Source organism: Lycorma delicatula, chromosome 1, assembly GCF_047948215.1.
Source record: "Lycorma delicatula isolate Av1 chromosome 1, ASM4794821v1, whole genome shotgun sequence".
Taxonomy (NCBI): Eukaryota; Metazoa; Arthropoda; class Insecta; order Hemiptera; family Fulgoridae; genus Lycorma; species Lycorma delicatula.
The window spans coordinates 63,881,711-63,904,537 of NC_134455.1; the positions used below are offsets into that span (position 1 = coordinate 63,881,711).

Consider the following 22,827-nt stretch of genomic DNA (forward strand, 5'->3'; position numbering starts at 1 on the left):
AATTTTAAAATTGGAACAAAAAACTGTATATTGAGATCCAAATATCTTGAACATCATCATTTAATGAGCCATGTGAGGCTTGAAGAATGAGCAAAGTATAAGTCTGCGATAGTCAAACTATATATAGCTAGCTTATTTGAAGTGCAGGATGATTGTAAAATATTTTTCACAGTTAAAAGAAAAAGTATGCTATCTGGTGTTTCCAAAAAGAAGGTACATTAATCACTGCAGAAAATTCATAACAGACAAGACATTTTTTTTCTAGGAATATATATATATATTATATATTAAAATATATAATATATATATAGCTTAGTTTTATCTTTATAAAAAATTTGATTTAAAAAAAAAAATTTTATTAAACAATTATGACTTTTACAGTAATGCTATTTTATGTACAAAGTATATTTTTATACAAAAAAAAAAATTAAGTTTTTAAATACCATCTATTATTTTCAAATTCTTCAAAACGTTTTTCTATTATTTTCAAATACTTATTATTTCTGAAATAACCATCCATATTATTACCGCTTCCCGAATTTTTGAATTCTTCTATGGACATTTCCCTCACATCAATGATTTCAGTTTTATCTGAATCTACTAGGAAAAACGGCAAAAAAGCAATAGTTACTTGGACAGCTAGTATTCCACACTCATCGATAGCGTTCTTTAATTCCGTTATGTTAAGTCTTTTTTCACTACGAAATATTTCAAGATATTTATTTAATTTATTTAAATATATATTCAACAAATCATCGTACTTTTCCGTTCTAACTTCTTCTTTTGCACTTGAATACATAAAGTATACGATATCGAGAGCCGGAGTTGCATAACGACATGCTTGCAAATCGATAGGTATAACATGAACCGGTTTATTGTCGATATATTTAAACATCATATTATTTGTCCAAAAATCCCCGTGGTTTAGTACATTAAATTCGCTTTCTTTAGGTTTACATAGCTGAACGAGTTCATCAAATATACGTTTTTCGACTTTACGTATTGATTCAACATATTTTCTTAATTCAGGATGTTTTTCAAATTCATCTCCAGCTCTGTGAATAAAACCTTCAGTGATACCGGTAAAATATTCTTTTGTATCCTCACGAAATAGTATTTCTACACTAACCTTTTTAATTAATTCGGGCTCAGTTTCGTATAATTTCACTGAAGCAGCGTGAAATATAGCTAAACTTGATAATGCTACCGCGCACTCCTCAAAACTTAATTGCTTCGCTTTGTCTGCCATCATGTAACCTTTTACTTTTAAATCTTCCAAAATTACAACATCTTTTTCAGTTGAATAAAATGATTTTGCAAACAAATCAGGTGATACATCTTTGAACATTGATTTATATTTTGGTACCAGTTCACTATAAATCATGCTTTCCTTTTGATAAACCCCACCTTCGGATATAAATTCATGGAGTTCACTTTTCATCGGTGCTTTAAGAATGAAAGATATTTTTTGTACGTCTTTTTCATCTTTTATAAAATAAAACGCTTGTACTCTGATTATTAAACAAGTGCCATTGTTACCTACTGGAACTGGTGTATCTACTTCCATTTTTTCAATTGATATAATATTCTTTGTATTTTCGTCATTTTGTAAAGCAGTTCGGATATAATCTTTTGTCAACCAGGTCGGTATATTTACAGCCATTTTTTTGATTTCTGAAAATAAGTAAATTAAGTAATTAATCACCAAATGAAACATACTATTATTCTGAATAAAATTCAGTTGGAAAATAAACAAGATAAAAAATGAAGGAAATGAAATGCAAAAGGAAGGGGGACTATTAGGGGTTAATTATTAAAGCATTGGATCGTAATTTAATAGAATTTTTGAATATAAACAGTAAAATTGTACAAAGAACAAATAAAATAAAGAAAATATCAAAACCTGCATTATCAGCAGCAAAATGTTAAAAATTAGATTATTTGAACAAGATCTTTTCTTTATTAATTATTTTGACCTGACTTCCAGCTTCAGGTCAGTTTAAAGATAGGAATTTTCGCCCTCCCCTTTAGATCATGTATAATGAAAACGATTTTGAAAACGGACTTACACCACCTTTTTAACTGGTGATGTGGTGGCGAGGTCGAAGTGATAACAGCTGCAATAGAGAACATTCTGTTGTTTACATGATCCCTGCGATGTCAAATATGTAGTAAATTGCTCACGTGTCGATGCACGGGAACCGTAAAAGCTTTGGTGGGTAGCGATTTGGAGTCAGCTGAACAGACAGGACCCGCTCTCTGTTATGACATAACCGGTTGCACCGGAGAATCTGGTCGAACTTCCGGGGTTGATATCACTGGAATGGGAGTGGACCCCTGCGATTAGCCTTGATAAAGAAGGGAGGAAAATCCTATGAATGCTTCTGAAAAATCTATCGTGGCTGAGAGATTAGGTAAATACTCTAGTTTAGAAACATCCGATCTTCTGGAAGCGAAACGGAAAAACCTATTGAGCCAGAACGAATCGGAAATGAGTTGTGAAGTCAGCGTAGATTTTTTTTAAATCACCACACATCTTCTTTTTTTTCCTTCCCCTTCCTGGGACCGCTCATGAAGAGCATTACGTCTGGTAAAGGGGAGTGTCACGCTGTCAGGCACCTAAATGCGGAGTGCCCACTGCCTCATTGCGCAGAAGCTACCCGCACGTGCTCCGAGGGCCTCCTAAGCGCTCAGCCGCGGACTTATCGCCTAGGCACCCTCCGATGTCTCATTTCCTGACGAGACTCTTCATAAATATGTAGCTTATCCATCACCTTCTTAACATAGCTCTTAACCGCTTTCCATCGTTTAACTTCTTTTAATATTGTGCTTTGTGTGTCCTCTGGACGGAATATATCTTCCAAGCTTAACATATTTAACATCTCCCTGCGTTCTTTATCAAAGCGCGGGCAAGAGAAATCAGGAGTCTCTTCCTAATCGCAGTCAGGGCAGCGATCCGTGTGGTCCAGGCTGTATTTATACAGATACGCCCTGAAACTGCGGTACTCACCACGAACTGTGTTAAACTGTATCCCAGCGAGCCATGAGTCCTCCTACACCAACTCCCGATGTCGCTTATAAGGCGATGGGTCCATCGACCTTTAATGGCTCGGTCCCACCGTTCCTGACAAGTGATGTTATGCGCTTTTATCTCTTAATTACAGGAGCCTCTGCTTCCAGAGCCTCTTCTTCTGCAAGATAACCAAATCTATCGGTGTTGCACCCGCCAGGACTTCAGCTGCCTTCTTAGAGTCTATTCTATACGCTGCCATAATTCGCAGACAACATCGTCTATGAACCGACTCTAGTCTTCCACGATATTTTTCAAATATCGTTACATCAGCTCTCTGCCCCGAACAGCATTGTAACATACGTCACTCTTGCTAATAATCTCCTCCGATGTATAGTCGGTCCACCAGTATTAGGCAGGAGGCCGGCTATTAATCTCGTAGTCCTCTTGGCTTTATTAACTGCCTCTTCTGCTTGTGTGCTAAATCTTAACCTGGTATCTATCCATTTGTCGAGGTGCTTTATTGCTGGCCTCGACACTATTCTCCTATCCTCTAATGTTAAATGAGCCATTGCACGTGCTGTCCAGTTTTCGATGCGGGTTTGGTGGTCGTGACCTCACTTTAACATTTCTGGCGACTAACCAGGCATTCCAAGATACTCTATTTCCAGATGCTCCGGAGGGTGAAGCTGAGGTCGGCGTTAGGGCGGGGGCTATACCCTTCCCTGGCGCACGGGCTTGGATCTCGTTGATATAGATCGAGTGGTTTCTCAAATGGCACTGAAAAAGGCACCGGGGATTGACCAACTTGGCCAGGATATATTATTCCATCTGCTGCCTATCATAAGAAAGCCGCTTCGCAGGCTGTTCTCGGGGTGTCTAAGCTGGGGTTGCTTCCCGACTTGTTGGAAGGTGGCTTTGGTGAGGGTGTTCTTAAAACCAAGAAAGAATCCTAGTGAGGTCGGCAGTTATCGACCCATCAGCAAGTTGCTTGAAAGGCTGGTTGTGAAACGGCTGTGGGAAAGCATTGAGGTGAACTGTTTTCTAAATCTAGGCCAGTATGGTTTCACGAAAGGGGTTGGCACCGAGGATTGCATCTTAAATGCTCTTGCGGAGGTGGAAAGCGCCGACTGTATACATGTTTGACAATTTTTATAGATATAGAGGCAGCATTTCCTTCCTTCTGTTGGAGTTCTGTCCTCTATGAGTTGGAACACCGCAATGTTCCCGTAGCCCTGCAGGCCGTGGCACGTGACTATTTGTCTAACCATACAGCTCTGTTTAAAGATGCGCACATAGTTATTGAAAAATCCGTTGCCAGAGGAAGCCGTTACCAGTCCCCTGCTGTGGAACCTGGTATTCGACGGATTTCTGGGATTGACATTTCCAGAAGGGATCACTGCCCAGGCTTTCGCCATGACTGTCTCCTTTTAGTTTATGATAATTCACAACCACAACTAAAAGACCGGGCGCAGGCGGGCTTGTCAACCGCAGACGGCTAGATGGACATGCAAAATTTAAAGATTTCTTGCCCAAGACGAAGTTTATGCTTCTCAAGGGCGCAGAAAAATTATCGTACAGTCGTAACTCTCATATTAAATTTAAAGGCTGTGTAATCAGCCTAGTTAGAGTTCATAAGTACCTATGTGTTTTGTTTGATGAAAAGTTGCTGTTTAGCAACCACATTAAGCAATAGCGGCGGACACCGTTTCAGTGATGCACAAACTTAGGAGGATTGCTCGGAAAGACTACGGGTTGTCGGACCGTCAAATGTACATGGTGTGCCGAGATGTCTTTGAAATTATGACGTCTTATGCGCCGCCCGTTTGGGCGCACAAGTTGGATATGAATAGAGCACTTCTTCAAAATTTAAGAAGTGCCCAGCGCAGAGCCTTAACTGTATGCACTGGTATTTTTAAAACAGCCTCCTGTGAGGCTACCACAGTGTTGGGAATGTTTCTCCCAGTCAATTTAGAGGTGAAAGTTCGGGCAGCCATGTGGAAATTGCAAAGAGGCCGGGAGGCTAAGGTATTTGGGATGCGGTTTCGAGCCGGGCCAGAACCGGAGCGGAACGGCGATCAAAATACACCGGATCTAAATTTTTTTCATTTGCCCAGCCTGCGGAAGAGACTGCAGAGCCTCGCGATGGAAGCATGGCAGCTGGAATGGACACAACGACTAAGGAAAGATCCTTGTATAAGTTTATACAAAATTTGGGGATTCTTAGATGCGGTTGCTTTGTTCAACCGGCATCCGTAGTTTGCTTAAGGGAAGACTCTTACCGCATTGCCGTGAGAACCTAACTCTGAGTATGGCTGACCACCGCCAATTATTAAGGCTCCAAGCGCTATAAAATGGTGAACAGATACTTACTGGCATTCAGCGACCTAGGCGTGGCAGCGAATTGCTGTCTAGACGAAATAAAGTTTATTATAGTTGTAATATATATTTTTAGTAGTTGACGGGGTGCGTACCAATTTTAGCAAATATATGACAAGTGAGCGGCTGGGACACGTAATCCGTGGTATAACACCACGTTTAGTCCGCTCACGCTGTTAGGCAAGCTCTGGAGCTATGTTAGGATACTGGTCGCTAAACTGTTCGAGGCTCAGTTGCCTTTTGTGGCACAGACATTCGGTCTTATGCTTTAGGGCGAACGAATGGCGTGGTGGCAGGAGAAATGCCAAGCAAACCAATCCTTTAATGTTACTTTGAGGATCGGCCTCTTTTTCATCGCGGAGTTTGCTACTACCTCCATCTCCAGAGATTTCCGATCTCTGGTTGTGTTGGATATCCCGTTAAAGAAATACAAAAATATCGAATTGGTTATCTATTGAAACGGTGAATGATTATAATCAAACAAAGAAGATCCCATCTCTTAAGATATAGATTATTTTTCTGTCCTTGTCCTCATAACACTCTTCATTCATCCAACCAAGAGTTTTCAGTACTGATCTGTTGAACTGTATGGAACAGAAAATCGTTGATGAGTTAATTATCTTCACAAGGTATAATTGTCTGTCAAAAATTTACAATAAGAAGAAACGGCAAAATACTATTGTCTGCTTCTCATATACTAACCTTCAACAGACCTACGTTGTTTGACAAAGTGCGCGCCGGTATACACCGATTAGATAGCTGTACGTGCCTTTATTCCACAATGATGATGATGATGTTTCAAATCTCAACGGTTTTAACACACCGCCGTTAGATACAAGAGACCGCCAATATGTATATGTGTTGAAGAGGTGAATCGTGCAGAAATCTACTAATCTGCATAAGTTATAAGTATAATACACTAGCCGTTACAGAAATTGTCCAGTCTACAAATTGGATACTGTTATCCAGGAAGTCAAAACACTATAAAAGATTAACTATTTCGAAGCCAAGAAAATAGTCAACAGGCCAGACCCCGTTCTACCATAAGGTAAGCCCAGGAAACCTCATTACATGTTACGTCAAGTATTGATACAGATCAGCTTCTCTATGATTTCGCACCGAACTTACCAGCCATGATTGAAAGGATCATATTGAATAAAACGAAACCTGTTTCTCAAAAGGAAGATTAGAAAGCAATATTCAGCAGTACTTCCAACAAAATAAATTTAAGTCTGATCAGGCAAAAAATAACACTGAAGTTCAAGCACCGATTCCTTCTGTGGTGGACCCTCCCCCAAAAAACAGAGGCTACCAAAATCAAGTACAGGATGTACATGCCACCCATCATAGGGTTTAAAGCTTATGCCTCCCCGGCTGTGTGTTTTTTCTACCCCTACACTGTTCGACTCCTTTTAAAAGTAATGAACCTAATTCGTCGTCGTCGTCCGCTCCTTCCGTAGTCTTCGACTCTGGGTGAGAGCTACACAGGCGACGACGTTATTGTAAATTATTAATTTGTCCTTAATGGGGGAAGGAAAAACGGAAAAGAATGGCTAAAGGTCTACCCAGGAAAAGCATCTTCCTAATTCAAAAGTTTGAAAGACTTCTCCAATGTGACATAAATGGATGCATATTACAATTAAATAAACTAATATTATTATCTGAACATACACCAATGTGTGTGCGTTTGTGTGTACGTGCACGCCTTTAGAAAAAGCCATTTCCATCAAGGAAACTATTTCAAAATAAAGAGCCATCTATCGCATAGACCAGCGTTTATCAACCTGGGGGTCGCTGTGGTATAAAAGGGGGGCTCGTGAAATTAGCCTACAACTTTGCACGTAAACAATAATGAAATCATTTTATGAGAAAAAATCATTTATTACAAACATTTTACTTACATTTGTAAGTACACCTGTAAAGAAAATAAATTAATGATATGGTTGCATTGGTTTCTTATTTAAAGTTTTACACCATACATAGATCTCTTAGAAACAGAAGAAAGCAGATTGTTTTGAAGTGATAAAAGGCGATTTCTACATTTAGTAACTCAACCATAGACGATAAACTCTTTTCATAGAGGTTAAGACCTGTGGAAAGGGATTAGTTTTTTCAATTCTTTTGTGACTAAATTTCCATATTCATTTTAACAAGCAAGCGAAAGCGTATCTAATCCCTCAGATGTGAATTTTAGTTGTAACTTTTTATCGGTAGACATTGCTGGTCGTGAATCTCAACTGGTTACTTAGCAGCCGCAACAACGTTTTCACTAAGTGGATTCAGTACTCATCTCTTCGAAAAATCATTTTTATCTTCCGGGAAATACTCCGCCAAATGAATTTTTAGCTCAGGCAAATGCATCTTCATGCTATCCAAACTGTGGTGAATAATAATGTCTTCTTCATTCAAATTTTTCCTAATATAATCGGAAGTGAGTAGAGGCATCAAAATTTTTGTTTTGAAGACTAATAACCCAGATATCAAGCTTCTTAATGAAAGCATAAAGTTTGTCTGTCATTAATTAAATGTTTTATCACGTCCTTGTATCACATTCAAGTGATTTAAATGAGAAAATAAATTAGCTAAGTAAGCCAACAGCAACATATATTCACTATTCTGTAAAAACATTGAGAATGGCCTCTGTTTATCTTGGAAAAAATTCATCTCGCAATTCCAAATACCGGGTTAACATTTCTACCGCGATAACCGTCTGACTTCAGTATGGAAAAGAAGATTTTTTTCGCCCATTTCATCGCATAGTTTAGCAAACAGCTTCTTCTGTAATGGTCGACTTTGAATAAAATTAACCATTTTTACAACTTTACAAAGAATCTGTTTTTTTTGTGGCAAGAACGTCTCTGTGAACGAAGCAATGCGTCCATTCCACCCGTGATATAAGACAACCTATTAATTTTTTCAGAAAGCCACTATTCTTTCCTGTTATCATTTTTGCACCATCACTCCATACATGCTGGAATACATTTTGTTCAATCTATGTTATATTTTTTAATAAATTCACAAAAAAAGAAACATTAAAAAGATGTCCTGTTGCATGACTAGGTATTAATTTGCGAAACAACATATTTTCTTTGTTAATCTGTCCCTATTGCGTTTACAGCTCACAAAACGTAAGAACTGCGAAATGTTTGCCTCTGTAAATGTTTGCATTTGTAAATTCATCAAATTGAATACTAAAAAATTCATTTGAACTCACTTGCTGAATTATCTGATTGCAAACATCGACAGCCATGTCATAATACTGAAAGCGGAATTTTTTCAATTTTCTCGCTTCTTCCATACCTTTTTGAATACTAACTATATGAATACGACGTTTTCTGCTATTGTATGGGGTTTGGACATCTTAGCTACACAACGATAAGAGATAAGATGTTTCAAGTGTACTTTTATCACTACGGATCGATTTACAAATAAAAATTTCTTGATTTCCCGAAGTATGTAATTTTCATTCAAAAAATTACAACGGATTGCTTTTATGATGCGGATTTTAAATTTTCAAATGTCGAATTAATTTTAATGGCTTCATGCTTTCACAGGAGAGGATTTGAAAGCAAACAACACGCTGTAGCTTTCCATCCAATGAGGTAAAACCATAATTTAAGTAACTGTCACTGTACAATATTGTTTTTTTACCAGCTGATTCACTGGATTCAGATGGCTCACTTATCTTTTCATAAATTTATCAATTTTGGATAAGAATTTAACTGAAATAAAACCATTTACACCATTTGACCGCAGCTAAACAACTGAAATCTCAATTATTATTATTTTCAATCGAACTACACTTCTAAAAACTTAAATAAAGGCACCAGACGCACGATTCGAATTTGAAACTAAACTGACGTTCTGCAATTCCTACGGAAAATAATAGAAACTAAAAAAAGTTAGTTATTATTATCATATAATTTAAACAATTATCTCGGCACGAAGATGTACCTCTGTGGCCATTAAGTGTCAAAACAGATTGATCTTTGACGAAGAGAAATTAAAAACAAATTCTAAAGAAATGTTTAGGAGTTGATTTCTGTTTACCGTATTAGCAAATTTCCTGATTATTTTTATTTATCAAAAACTCATTCCTTATGGTTAAATTTTCTGTTTAATATTGTGTTTCATTCTCTACAGTAAACACATTATACCAAGAAGTCATTTAGCTGTTCGAATACCACAGAAAAATAAGAATGAAAAGAAAAGAAAAAAGCTGACAACACAGTTGTTGGTCTTTCCCGTCACGCCTTTTCTGATGCACGGCTTACACACACAACTTAATTTAAAATATTTATCATTTGATTTAAATATAATATTTATTTAATTCAATGATTCTAACTAAAGCGCGCGCGCATAACGTATTTCATACGAGCGAGGGTGGCGGTACTAGCGGCCACTTTAAATACTTTTTACTTCCTTGTACGAAGTAAGGAAATATTATGATCGCGAAAAATTTCGGTTTTCAGATTTCAACGGAAATATCCATTTTGACTATCCCTGAATCCATTTTGACTAGTTCGGCATGACATCTATACGTACGTATATACGTATGTATCTCGCATAACTAAAAAACGATTGGCCGTAGGATGTTGAAATTTTAGGACTGTAGGATTTAGGACTGTTGTAACATCTAGTTGTGCACCTCCCCTTTTGATTGCAATCGACTGAACCAAAAGTGTCCAAAAAAGCTGAAAATCAACAAAAAAAAATTGGATATTGGACTTTCTCTTAATTGCAGTAATAAGCACTTATTGAGAGATTTTCAACGATATATCATAAGTGATACTTATTTTTATTAGTCCCAGAGTTATAGCCAAATAAAATTTTAATTAATTAAATATTTGGATCTTATAAGGGGAGGATATATCGGTTCGAATCAAACTTCATCTTCTTTTTTTACCTTTTTTTTATTTAAATATATTCATTTATTAATAATTACTAACCTTTGATTGTAGAAACGTTTTTACAATAAATAATAGTACAATAATAATAATAAAAAAATAATTATGAAAAAATAACAGAAGTTATTAATGAAATAAAGTGTTAAGTACTTTTCATTTAAAAAAAAATGTGTATATGTAATTAAATAGGCGTACAAGGAAGTCATGGGGTATCCACATAAGACTTTTTACAATATATATAGTATTCATTTATTTAACTCTACTGCTCACCTGTGACGTTAAAACATAGCGGACGACTTCAGCAGCTGATGATCAGTGCTTCACTAGCGCTTCTTGTGGTGAGAAAGGGTACTAATGACGCACTATATCCACTTAGCCACTGGTTTATTTAGAGAATTTTTCGGAGAGGGGGTGCCGTTTTACAAAAAAGGTTTTTTTTGCCAATATTATTATTTTTTAATTGTTAACAAACGTGCCTAAGAAAATAAGACCTTAATTGGGCGAAATTTCGATACACTGAGGATGACCTTGCTCTACAGCCTCATCTCCTTAACCTTTCAAGTTGAAAATTTAATGGCATCAATTTCCCATATATAGAAGTAATCTGACCAAGTTAGGTCAAAATCGGTCGAGTAGTTCTGGAGGTATAAGGTGTGAAACACCGAACATTCGTACTGTACATGTGAACATTTCCATCAAGTTTTTCTGTTTTTTGGGTTCCTTCGGTGAAAACCGCATATGCCCAAACTGGAACGATTACAATACTTTCCCTTCTAAATCTATAGCGCTTAAATCTATAGTTCTGCTATAGCGCTTGGCGGGAAAATAATAATAATAATAATGCCCTGAGGTAGATAATCCTCACGTCCGGAACACAACATCTATGTTCCACGTCCAGGGTGGCAACAGCTGTACTTAATGCTGAATATGCCCAAACTGGAACGATTACAATACTTTCCCTTCTAAATCTATAGTTCTGCTATAGCGCTTGACGGGAAAATAATAATAATAATAATAATGCCCTGAGGTAGATAATCCCCACGTCCGGAACACAACATCTATGTTCCACGTCCAGGGCGGCAACAGCTGTACTTAATGCTGAATAACATAACTGAAAAAAATTATGGGTATAATTCACCTCGAAAAATGTCTATATATATATATATATATATATATAGTTAAAGATTTGCTGGTTGAAGCACAAACTTTAATGAATTGTAAACTGTGTCTATCACTCTGTGAACTGGGTTTGAACTGATTGATAATGAACATCTAAAAATAGATTTCTAGATTTTTTTTTAAACCCTGTTATTTTTTTTAATTTCTTGCTAACAAATGAAAAATTAATTTGATTTTTGGTGAGTGTAATCTTCATGTCGATAAACCAGTTTGTAGATTTTTGAAATTCTACCTTGAAAGGGGATGAAGAAAGGAAAAAAAAATAGTTGAACAATGATTATAAATTTTCTCAATCCCGACTATAGTAAACGAAATATTCATTAGATTTAGGTTTGCAAATAAATCTTCAGATATAATTAAAAACCAGATAAATATTTAAAAACCATTTTTGTTTTTTTTAATTGTAGTTTCTTTAAGGGGTGTGAAATTATATAGCACTGTGGCTCAACCACCACAGCCACTGTCACCATTACTGTGTGTGTGACTGGCTGCACCTGCCTGTTACTTGATTAATAAACATATATTAAAAGATTGACGGGAAGCACAAGTAACCATATAATGCATATAATGTAACCATATAATCAAATTGAATTAATACGCAATTAAATTAACATTGGCTATAAGCATAGACATTGAAACTAATGGAGCTTCGGTGAGTTACCATTAATCAGAAATTGCTTATTTTAAATATAACAGTTTACTACCAATAATGTAATTTTGAGTTCTGATAACTGCATATCTTTGGCTGGTAATCCAGAAATGTAACAAACAATAGTAAATATATTACACTAATAAAGAACACAGCTGCCTAAGAAAGCTTAACTTAAAAAAGCTATACTAAATATTTGGAACAATCCGAAGCAAAAAAGGTTGACAAATCAGTAAAATTGATAATTTCCGTTCCACATCCATTGTTATTGTTATTTCATTGCTTATGGGTATAAATGAGTTTAAATAGATCATTTATCAGTTATAACAAAAATTATTTATATACTAAAAGTATTTTTATACTAAAATTAATTTTTAAATGCCTAGTTTTTACCTATAGTATTAGTAGAAAGATCCAGTGAAACAAACTATCGTGTGTACTATTGGTATCCTACATCAGTAATATTTTCTGGCTATTTTTGACACTAGTAAGAGTATTTATATTTATTTGCTTCGTGATAATAAACAATTTACGTAGCTAATCAATGTTTTTTTGTGTTCTTTTCCCAGGAGAAGATAAGATATGAACATATCACACTGTACTTTCTTACAACACGGTTTTTTATATTTACACTGTTCAGATCTCTTAAAATGATTTTCGAGTGTACAATCAATATGATTTTCGAGTGTACAATCAATACCACATCAAAGCAAAATTCTTAAAATCCTTTATAAAGCTGTTTTCAAGAAAATATTTGAAATATCTGATTCAAACAAATGGCCTTCATTTCAGTTTAGGCCAGTAATCATATTACACAATTTACACGTGTAAATTGTGAATTTTGGACAGAAAACAACAATACAACTTTTCTCTATTTGTTTTATTTTATTTATTCTTTAAAATGTAATGTAAAAAAAGGATTTTTTTATATGTAATTTAATATTCGTAATTTAATGTAAAAAATTGTAACGTAAAAGAAATTGAAAATTTTAAGAATTTATTCTATTATTGTACTTTATAAAAGATAAAAAACTATTTTCTTAAAAACGTTCTAGATAATTGTTGTCAGGTTGATTACTTAACTGAAAATTGCGTAAGTTTCAATTGCAAAATTTTACAACTTTCCTTTATTTTTGCTTTAATTTTTTCTTTATTGCTAAATACAAATTTTTAAAATTATCAAACCAAATCATGAAGTTTCACTGTTAATGGTTAAACTATTTATGGTTAATGTTTTTGATGTTTTCAAATCCTTACTTTCAAAGATCTTAAAAAAACTCTTCAGTCAATAAAGTCAGAATTTTCCATTTAACTTCTAATAGCTTAAGCCTTCAAGTATCTTCATCCCATTTAATAGAATTATAATATTTTACTACAGTCCAACTGATCTTCATCAAAAAATTCCTTTTGAGTTGAAGTTCGTAAGTTCTCCTGATATAATGGTGCCTTTAAAGGAATTTTTTTTAATTGCTTCATCAGCCCATATGTGGAAAATGTAAAAGACTTGGAGTAGGTATCAGCAAATTATTGCCACAGTCTCACTGCTTGCCAATTTTTTTGATTGGATTATGTTACTATTAGATTTTACTACAGTTAGAGCTTCTATCAATCAGTACTACTTTGGTCAAATCCTTTACAATGATTTTTAATTTCTATGTGATCAGAATCCTTTTTTGGAGGTTTAGTTAGGACAACTAACTGCAAAAGGGATATAAAGTTGGATAAAATTTCAGTAATCACAAAAAGTTCTGAATCTGTAAATTTACCTTTTCTTCTTTCAAAAATCATTTTTATTTCTCACTAACTGAAAGAAGCAATCAAAAGTACTTCAATCTTGTTCTCACTGGATCAGAAAGGGATGCTTACATTTTTCACTTTGGGGGAGCTTATTTTTTGCATCACCAATGCAAATGATGTCTTTAATGTGGCTTATACGAGGGTATGTCAATTATTATCCGCAATTTAATTATATTTTTGTTTATGTTGGTAGTACTGTCGTGTTGCATAGATGACGCATGCGTGGTTTAATTGTTGTTATGTATGTGGACGTTTGATGCTGCTAGGTTAGTTTCATTATCGCTGCCCTGCGGTTAACCATGGATGCTCCTCTTTCTGTTTGCACCAAAGAAGAGCAACGTTGAGTGATCCGTTTTTTGTAGTCGGAAGGTGTATCAGGGGCCGAAATTCATCGAAGACTTTCGGTACAATACGGGAACAGTGTGTTGCCGCAACGGAGTGTCTACGAATGGATTGAAAAATTCAAAAACGGTCGCACAAGTGTTACGCATGACGAATGAGCCGGACGACCGTTTACCGCCAGAAATGAGGAAAACATTGAGCGTGCACGTGACATGGTTTTCTTAGACAGACGAGTAACTATTGATGAAGTGGCACATCGTCTGCAAATTAGTCAAATTAGTCTGCCTACGAAATCATCCACAATAGACTTGGGTTTCATATAGTCTGTGCAAGATGGGTCCCAAAACAACTTACACAATTGCATAAACAACGGCGCTTGGACATCTGCAAAAAACATTTGGATCTCCATGGTAACGAACGGGACATCTTAGATAGAATCACTGGTGACGAAACATGCATCCATCATTATGAGACGGAGAGTAAACGACAGAGTATGGAATGGAAACATCCAAATTCGCCCTGCAAAAAAAGTTCAAGACCCAACCATTCGCAGGAAAACTGATGCTTACGGTTTTTTGGGACTTACAAGGCCCAGTACTGGAACATTATGAGGAAAGGGGCACGACAATAAACACTGTACGTTACAGTGATATGCTTACTGCCAAGCTGAAGCCTGCAATTCGAAGCAAACGCCGAAGACTGCTGTCGAAAGGTGTTGTGTTGTTGCACGACAATGCTCGTCCACATACTGCTGCCCACACTACTGAAACGCTCCAGAAACTCAATTTTGAAATACTGGCTCATCCTCCGTATAGTCCTGATCTTGCCCCTTCTGACTATCACTTGTTTGGTCCACTCAAAGAGGCATTAAGGAGCCGTCGATTTACCTCGGACGAAACAATGAAAGAAGCTGTGCATTCTTGGCTTATATTCTTTGGCTCGGATTGCTCCGGTTACGGAGCAATCCGGAGGGGGTTGCTTGGACAACTTGGTCGGTTTAGGCAAGGACATGGTGGCCGGTGACCCGTTCAAGGCGAGAAGATCGCTCGGCAGGTCTCCGCCGGGGCCCCGATCCTCCGAGAAGGAGATCTCGGAGGTCTCCACGAGGCTAGTGGAGCGTCATCGTGCACCAGCGGACTGTACACAAACTCCTATCGAAGTCTCAATGTCTAGCTGTGAGGTTGGAACCGTGCAGCGAGACCTAGCCTCTGGAGTAGGTAGCCAGTCTGAAAGGCACCTCCTAGCGAAGTCGAAAGTGGTGAATGACCGTGGCGCAGTGAGCGGCCCTTAACTGGAGACCATTGGAGCGAAGCCTTCTTAGGGAGGTCTAGCTCTGCAGCTGACGGTTTGGTGAGGATCGAGGAGATGAGGTCCACATGGACTAAATTCTCCTCAAAGAAGGAGTCATGAATTTCGGTGGAGGGTCGAGAGTTAGTCGACTCCTACCTGTCTGTAAGTAGTCGTTTGGTTGCTGAGCTGGCTTTAATGTTTGTAAGCCTCCCGGGCACCAACTGGGCCCTTGATACAGTTGTGTCAATGCTCTCCGGTAAAGTTGACCAGGTGATGGAGGGAATCAGGGGTTTTCAGCCGGTGACGGGTGAGTTCCGCAAAAGTATTAAACATGTGGAGGAGAAGGTTAAAAAGCCTGTCTCCTTTGCCGCAGTAACTGCCGCTCTTGGGCCTAAGTGGCTTAGTCCACCGTTCACCAGCCCAGGTATGGGTATTCAAAATTAAGCGGACCACTGTCAAGGTGGTCCCGATTACACCTGGTCCAGGCGCTTCATCAGCCATGAAGGAGCTAACCCTGAAAAAGATCCAGGATCCGAGGAAAGAAAAGTTTCAATTTTCTCGGGTCATGAAACCAAGGAAGAATGGCGTCGTGCTGGAGGTGGTAAATGAGCAGCAGGCGAAGCGTCTGCTGAAGGCCGACGTTTTGAAAAAGAACAGGCTGAAGGCTCAGTTTCTGGCCGAGCAAACAAATATTAATATATGATTTACCAAGGGCAACGAGGGCAGAGGAGCCCGAAATCCTCAAGGCAATACACAAAATACAAAATCCAGCGTTAGATGTGGCTGCCGAGGACTTCCTCAAGGAACAATGGTGGTCCGGCGGCAGTTGAGGCGGAAAGAGGCCTCAAAGAGTCACTGGATGGTTGAGACCTTGCCAAAGATCCAACAGGTCTTTGTGGCCAGTGGATGGCTGTTCCTTGGGTGGACCTCATGCAGGATTGTTGACCATACAGAAGTACCCCAGTGATTCAAATATCATGGCTTTTGCCACATCTCTCTCCGCTGAAGAGCACAGTGGAGATGTGTGGTCATTGCGCCCTTGTAGGGCACAGGGCAGTTAATTGCCCTAGCAAGACCGCGCCTGCAAAGTGCGCTCCTTGTGTCTTGGTGAAAGGCTTTGATGCCAGACACAGGGTCGGGGGCAAACAATGCAGATCACATGACATAGCTCGGGCGAAGTTCGTGCATAATACGGCCAATGGCAAGGCCTAAATTGGGGGAAGCTTTTGATGACGGTCGTCACCATATTGAACGCTTGCGCCTGGGGCAGTTAAACCTGCACCATTCCCCAGCGGCCACCAATGAAGCCATGAGGATCCTTGAGGAGTACGACCTTGAGATCCTCTTGGTCCAGTAGCTGTACATGGTCGGGGATAAGGTGGTCGGCTTCCACGGGGTTGATGTTATTCATTCTCGTGGAAAACCACCGCTCTCTCGATCGTGGTCGGCTTAGTCTCGTTGGGTGTCTTCTGGATGCCTCAGTTTTCTGATGAGCAATTCACCGTCGTACGAGTCACGAGGAGTACGCTCGATGTTGTACTGGTGTCGGGACACTTCAAGCTTGGATGGAATATCGATAACTTGTTGACGAAGTTGGAGCGGATTCTGGACGGTCTCCTGGGCATCAGAGTGTTGGTTGCTCTGGACTCCAACGCCAAGTATCCCGCCAGGGGTTCACCACTAACTGACCCCAGAGCCACGATGCCGCGTGCACGAGGGGCTGTGAAGTCCTTCGCCTGGTGGTCTAACGACTTAGACAAAAAATATAAATTTTTTGATGGAATTTAACAAGATTTTTCTCGTAGCGTTTCATTTCCAGTTGTATTTCCCTGTAAATGAAATCGTGTAACGTGATAAAAAGTAATATAATAGTAATTGTTTGCTTGTTGATATAAAGCAGAATTCTAACAAAATTAATGTACAAGATTTACATGTAAATAAACAAACTACACCTTCGGAATGACCGCGACTTCGTTTCTCAGGTTGACGTCAAGAATGTAAGCAAAAAGGAATACATATTAATTTTAAATAATAATCAAATACAGGCTACTTAAAAAATATTGGCTTTTCCTAATTAAAAATTTTAATTTCTCGACCCACTGTATTCCGGATATAATTAACCGATTTAGTGCAGTCGTCTCCATTGAATGTATAAATTATATCCTTAACTCCTAATTCATTTCGAACCAGAAGAACCTAATATTTTGAGAACTCGACATGAACCTAGAAATTGTATTCTTGAGCGTTACAAAAGAAGCCTGCGTGTCTTTCGACTTCCCTATTCGGCAAACCCTTTAAGAGTACCACCCTACCCTGACTGCCCTGAAATCGGGCATATACATTAAAAATATATTTAAATATCTCCACTATTAACTTAAAAAAAAACTATTATTTAATTTTGTTGTAACAAATATAATGTAAAAGTACAGAGTGAACACAAAAAACCGAACCCATAATGAAATCGCTACCCAACACTATTTATGAAAGACTGTCACACAACTAGTGCGACTAGTGGATGTATATGTTACTACTGATCGTTGTTGCCATTTGGCAGGTGGTTAGGTGTCAGTGTAATATACGTTTTGTGTAAAATGACTTATTCAATCACGAGAGGATAGCTACAGTTGAAGCCTAATTTCGTTCTTCAAATGATGAATCACAAATATTCGTAGAAAACTTTCCGAATGCCTGTGTCCCAGCGAAGAGAAGCATACACGATTTAGTTAATAAATTGCATACAGCAGGTTCGGTTTCAAATGGAAAACGAAATTGGCAACCTTCCGTTAGAACTCCACAGGCCGTTGCCGATATTGATAGGACAATTACTGCTAGTCCAAAAAAATCACTACGCAAGTTATCCCAACAATCTGGTGTTAAATACACATCTTATCGTAAAATTCTTCATGAATCAAAATTGAAACCAACCGATATGCGTTAGAACTGTGCAACAACTGAAGTAGACAGACAAACCGAAACGACTTGATTATTTCAACTGACTTCTCGAAAACATTGTTGGTGGACAGAGAGCCTGAAGTCGTATTTCATGTCAGATGAGACATGGTTTCATTTATCTGGTCATTTAATTCGCAGAACATGAACTGAAGATGAACATTCAACGAGAAATCAACGCAATTGACAACAACGCTTTGCGTCGGACGACTCTCACTATAATCAGTCGAGCACAAAAGCGCATCTATACCCAGGGTGATCATTTTGAACATCTTTTGTAACAGTAAAGTAAATAAACGCAACATTTAAATTACTTTTTTGTTTTTCTTATTTAATTTATCCGTAAAATTTCATTCCAACATAACCTACCGATTCTGCAGCGGTTACGTTATGTGTTCGGTTTTATGTTGCTCACTCTGTATATTGAGCTTACACATTAACAATTTTTAAAGTACGTAAATTTTAGTAAAATATGTTTTTCATTAATTTCATTTTGACAAAAAACCCTAAAGATTATTGTCGGCTAAACACAAACAGCATAATGCCAAATTGTACTGTCTGTGAAAACCATTAATAAATTTTGACGAAAAACTTTAAACGTAGTTTTTTAATTTTATTTTAGAGGTAAAAAATCATGATTATTATTACTTGAACGGTTCAGATTTAAGACGAATGTAACCCTTGACAGGGTTAAGACAACGTTTCTCAAAATTTCACTTCTGGATCCCGGTTAAAAATTATAAATAGACGACTGTAACTCTACTCAAAATTATAAAAAAATCAAACCCGACCTGATTAATTTAATGTCATTAAAACTTATGAAATATGAACGACAGATGATCGATGAAAAAATTCTCAAACGTGAACGATAAACAAACAGTAAATTAAATGAAAAAATTACTTATGTGAAATAGGGCCGAGTCACAATTTATAAACTTTCTTTGAGATAAAGTGAATAAATATGAGATACCGACAGTATTGTGTTAATTTAATTTACTGTTTTTTTTTGCGTTTATACGGGTTAACTGCCAGAATGATTATTGTTGCCCGAACACAAACGATAACGGTGCAATACTAGGGTGAAACACCGTGTTTATCTTTGTAGAAATGCTGAAAAAGTGGTATAATAGTTATACTGAAGAAAAATTAACAAATAAAACATTAAAATAAAAAAGATAAACATAAAACAGAAATAAATAAGTGAACATATGAGAAAGACAGTCAAAGGGCTCTGAACTAAAATCGGAAGAAAACCTATTCCAAATAAATAATAATTCAGATCTTTTACTAAATTTTAAGGCTAACGACCCAGATAGGCTATTTATAACAAGGAAGCCAAAATAAATATGCTATTCAATTAATTGAAACAGATTTTAGAGATATTGGTAAAAGAAATTTAAAAACATAGGCATAAAAAAAACAATAACACTGTGGTGTTTAAAGGAAGATGGGTATAAAAGTTTCTACCGTTAAGAAAAGTACTCGTATTACAAAGATGAAATAGTTAGTACTTAAAATAAAAGTTAATACATAACCGTTAAATATGAATGCATAAATTGAAAAATAATCCGTGTAGATGCCTCGCTTACCGACCCCGTCCGTATACCTTACGCTCATGATGTCTTTGCGAGGCAAAGTTTCTTATTTTTCAATTATTTAGTTCCTTATTGTTAAACGTACTTTACCATTACCTACCGAAAAGATCTTTCCCGCCCAAAAACCAGAAATAAAACAATGCTGCAGTCGAGTTAAAGTAAAAACAAATAATTTTGTTGAAAACACACACACACACACACACACACATATATATATAAATATATATATATATATATATATATATACAAACACACACACACACACACATGCATATGATGTATTCTGCGATCAGACGAGCAATAATTATAAATAAATAAAAGATTTACAGGTATTTCTTAAAAATTATATCTTTAAACATATATTAAAATAACTACTAGATATTTTCTATAAGTACTTCATTATGTGGTATTTATTTTTACTGCTTGCTTTTAATTTGACTGTCAGAATTAATCAAACAATTGAAAAGAACAGATAGAAAAAAAACTCTATCCGCAAACGCAAACAAAAAAATAAAACAGATAAATACAATAAATATGATATGATACATATAAATACGATAAATATGTACATTTGAGAGAGATGTATAAAATATTCTTGGGAAATTAGCCGAAAATACGCATTCTGATACCCGAAGCAGAAGAAACACAATAGGGTGGATGAAAACACGTAAAAAGAAAAACAGCATACAATAAAAATTAAGTTACTTGAATATATATATTATTTTTCTTACTTTAATTTCATTTAATAGTTTTTCACAATTTTCCTGCTCGATGTCTACAATGTTCGCTGAGTTTGCTGATTTTTTTATCGATGTCAACTTTATTTGGTGAGCCGGGTGGAAGCACTGCCAGCTGGTTATTTATAATACTCATATGACTTCTTGTTAGATTTTCTTGACAAATTTTGTATAATTTCATTACGCATAAGTCCTCAAAAATTTGTTTGTAATGTGTGTAGTTTATAGATATTAATTTACCTATTTTTAATTTTCTGCTTTTAGATTTAAGTCGGCTAAATATTTTGCCAATGTAGTAATCGATCAGCTTTATTTGATCCTTCCCGGCTAACTCATAGGATGAACTCTTCATACTTACTCTATAAAAAAAAAATGATAATAATTAAATTAGCAATAATGAAAGTATAAAATGCGATTGAGGTAGAAAAGTTTATTTTTTACAGATAAATTCCAAGTTGACATCCAATTTTAACACCAAGTTTAAGTAAATAGAGAGTGGAAATTTATTAAAAATCAAACTAAAATTTATTATTAATATTTAAATAGTTTGTCGATTTTTACTAGATCATTTAAAACTCTTTTTCCTGATTTGAACCTTTGTAAGAAAGCGATACGTACACAATCGAGTACAGCGTGTTACACTGTTATGCAGCAGTTATAAAAGGGAGATTTGAAGCATTAAGGGCTGAATTTTGGAGGATTAATCTGGCATCTTTTAAAGCAATCGACAAAGGGTACAGACTTCTTAACAACTGTCACTCGATAATGACTTCTAGGCTTTGGAAACCGTTGGACGATTTATCTTCGATTACAATATATGTGAAAAATAATTATCGACGATATACGGTCGATAAGAAATATGTGAAAAAGACCAGCCGGCGATGTATCGGCTATCTATTTTAACTCATTTTTTCGGTGATAAATTATTTTTATTTATCTTTGGATAAAAAAAATATTGGTATTTAAACACGATGTAATATCAACGGGATACAGCAATCATTTCATATCAGCTGTTACGTAAAGTCGTGCTTCATTCTCGTCTACACTGTTTACGGAGTGCGTGTCTATGTGATTTGTTTATAACTATTTTAAGTTAATTTAATGACAGCTAAAAACCTGTGCGCGATAGCACACAGTATGAAGTACAAATTGACGCAGACATCGTAGTCGGTTTAATCAATGCAACGAATCCGGATGAACACGATTTATCAAATAATCTCTTTTCAAATTTATAACACTATCTCAATCATTTATTAAGTGTTTACATCGGCGGAATTGTTGCAAGTCGATCGCAATTTTTAAGAAGAAAAACCGGTTTAATATTTTTGATTTTCATTCGCGTGGTCCAAAAAGTGGTATAGCCGGAGAAAAAGGTACATCGATGGTGATGAAATTTGACACGTCGGAAAACTGATGCGACGTATGTTTGTGGCTAAAAAGTTTAAAAATTTTCAGTGCTCTATAACTGGTGTTCACATTAAACAGAATACAAACTTAGTTAGCTTCCTGTCGATAATAACGCCTAACAATACTGACTTGTCGAAAATCTTCAATAACAAAAACAAATAATGAAAAACTATACCCCATATCTACTAAAATCTAAAGCGGAAAACAATCTAATGCGGTCGGCATTATGTCAGAACCACGTGCTGAAGGGCTTAGTTGGGTGAACCTCTTTCCAGATGGGAAAAAAATGAAAATTCTCAGGACACAGTAATGAGTAAAATGAAACGAATGTTTTTTTTGTTTTTCAGAACCAAAAACACTTTCATGTTAACATCACCCGCACATGATTTATTTGTTTTAAAAAAATCAGTGTTAACAATTCAAAATTAATTAAAAACAAAAACATCTTTAAGAACAATTAAAATTCATCTTAAAATGTAAAAACGTGTAGCGTATGCTAAAGATAATAAGATAATAATATTACCATCTGCTTTACGGTAAATGGCGTAAATAGTTGAAACACAGCAAATATTTGAATATAAACGGA

The 22,827-nt window shown here is 36.4% G+C and overlaps 1 protein-coding gene across 1 annotated transcript; it reads right to left on the reverse strand.

Annotated features, from left to right (window-relative positions):
• Positions 1-342: 342 nt before the first annotated feature.
• LOC142319020 (uncharacterized) lies at positions 343-12,635 on the reverse strand. The gene is made up of 2 exons (XM_075355832.1): positions 12,518-12,635; positions 343-1,674 (listed from the first exon to the last, which is right to left on the reverse strand). Exon 2 carries the CDS (start codon positions 1,661-1,663, stop codon positions 428-430), a length of 1,236 nt encoding a protein of 411 aa, XP_075211947.1. The 5' UTR covers positions 1,664-1,674; positions 12,518-12,635; the 3' UTR covers positions 343-427.
• Between the last annotated feature and the right edge of the window lie 10,192 nt (positions 12,636-22,827).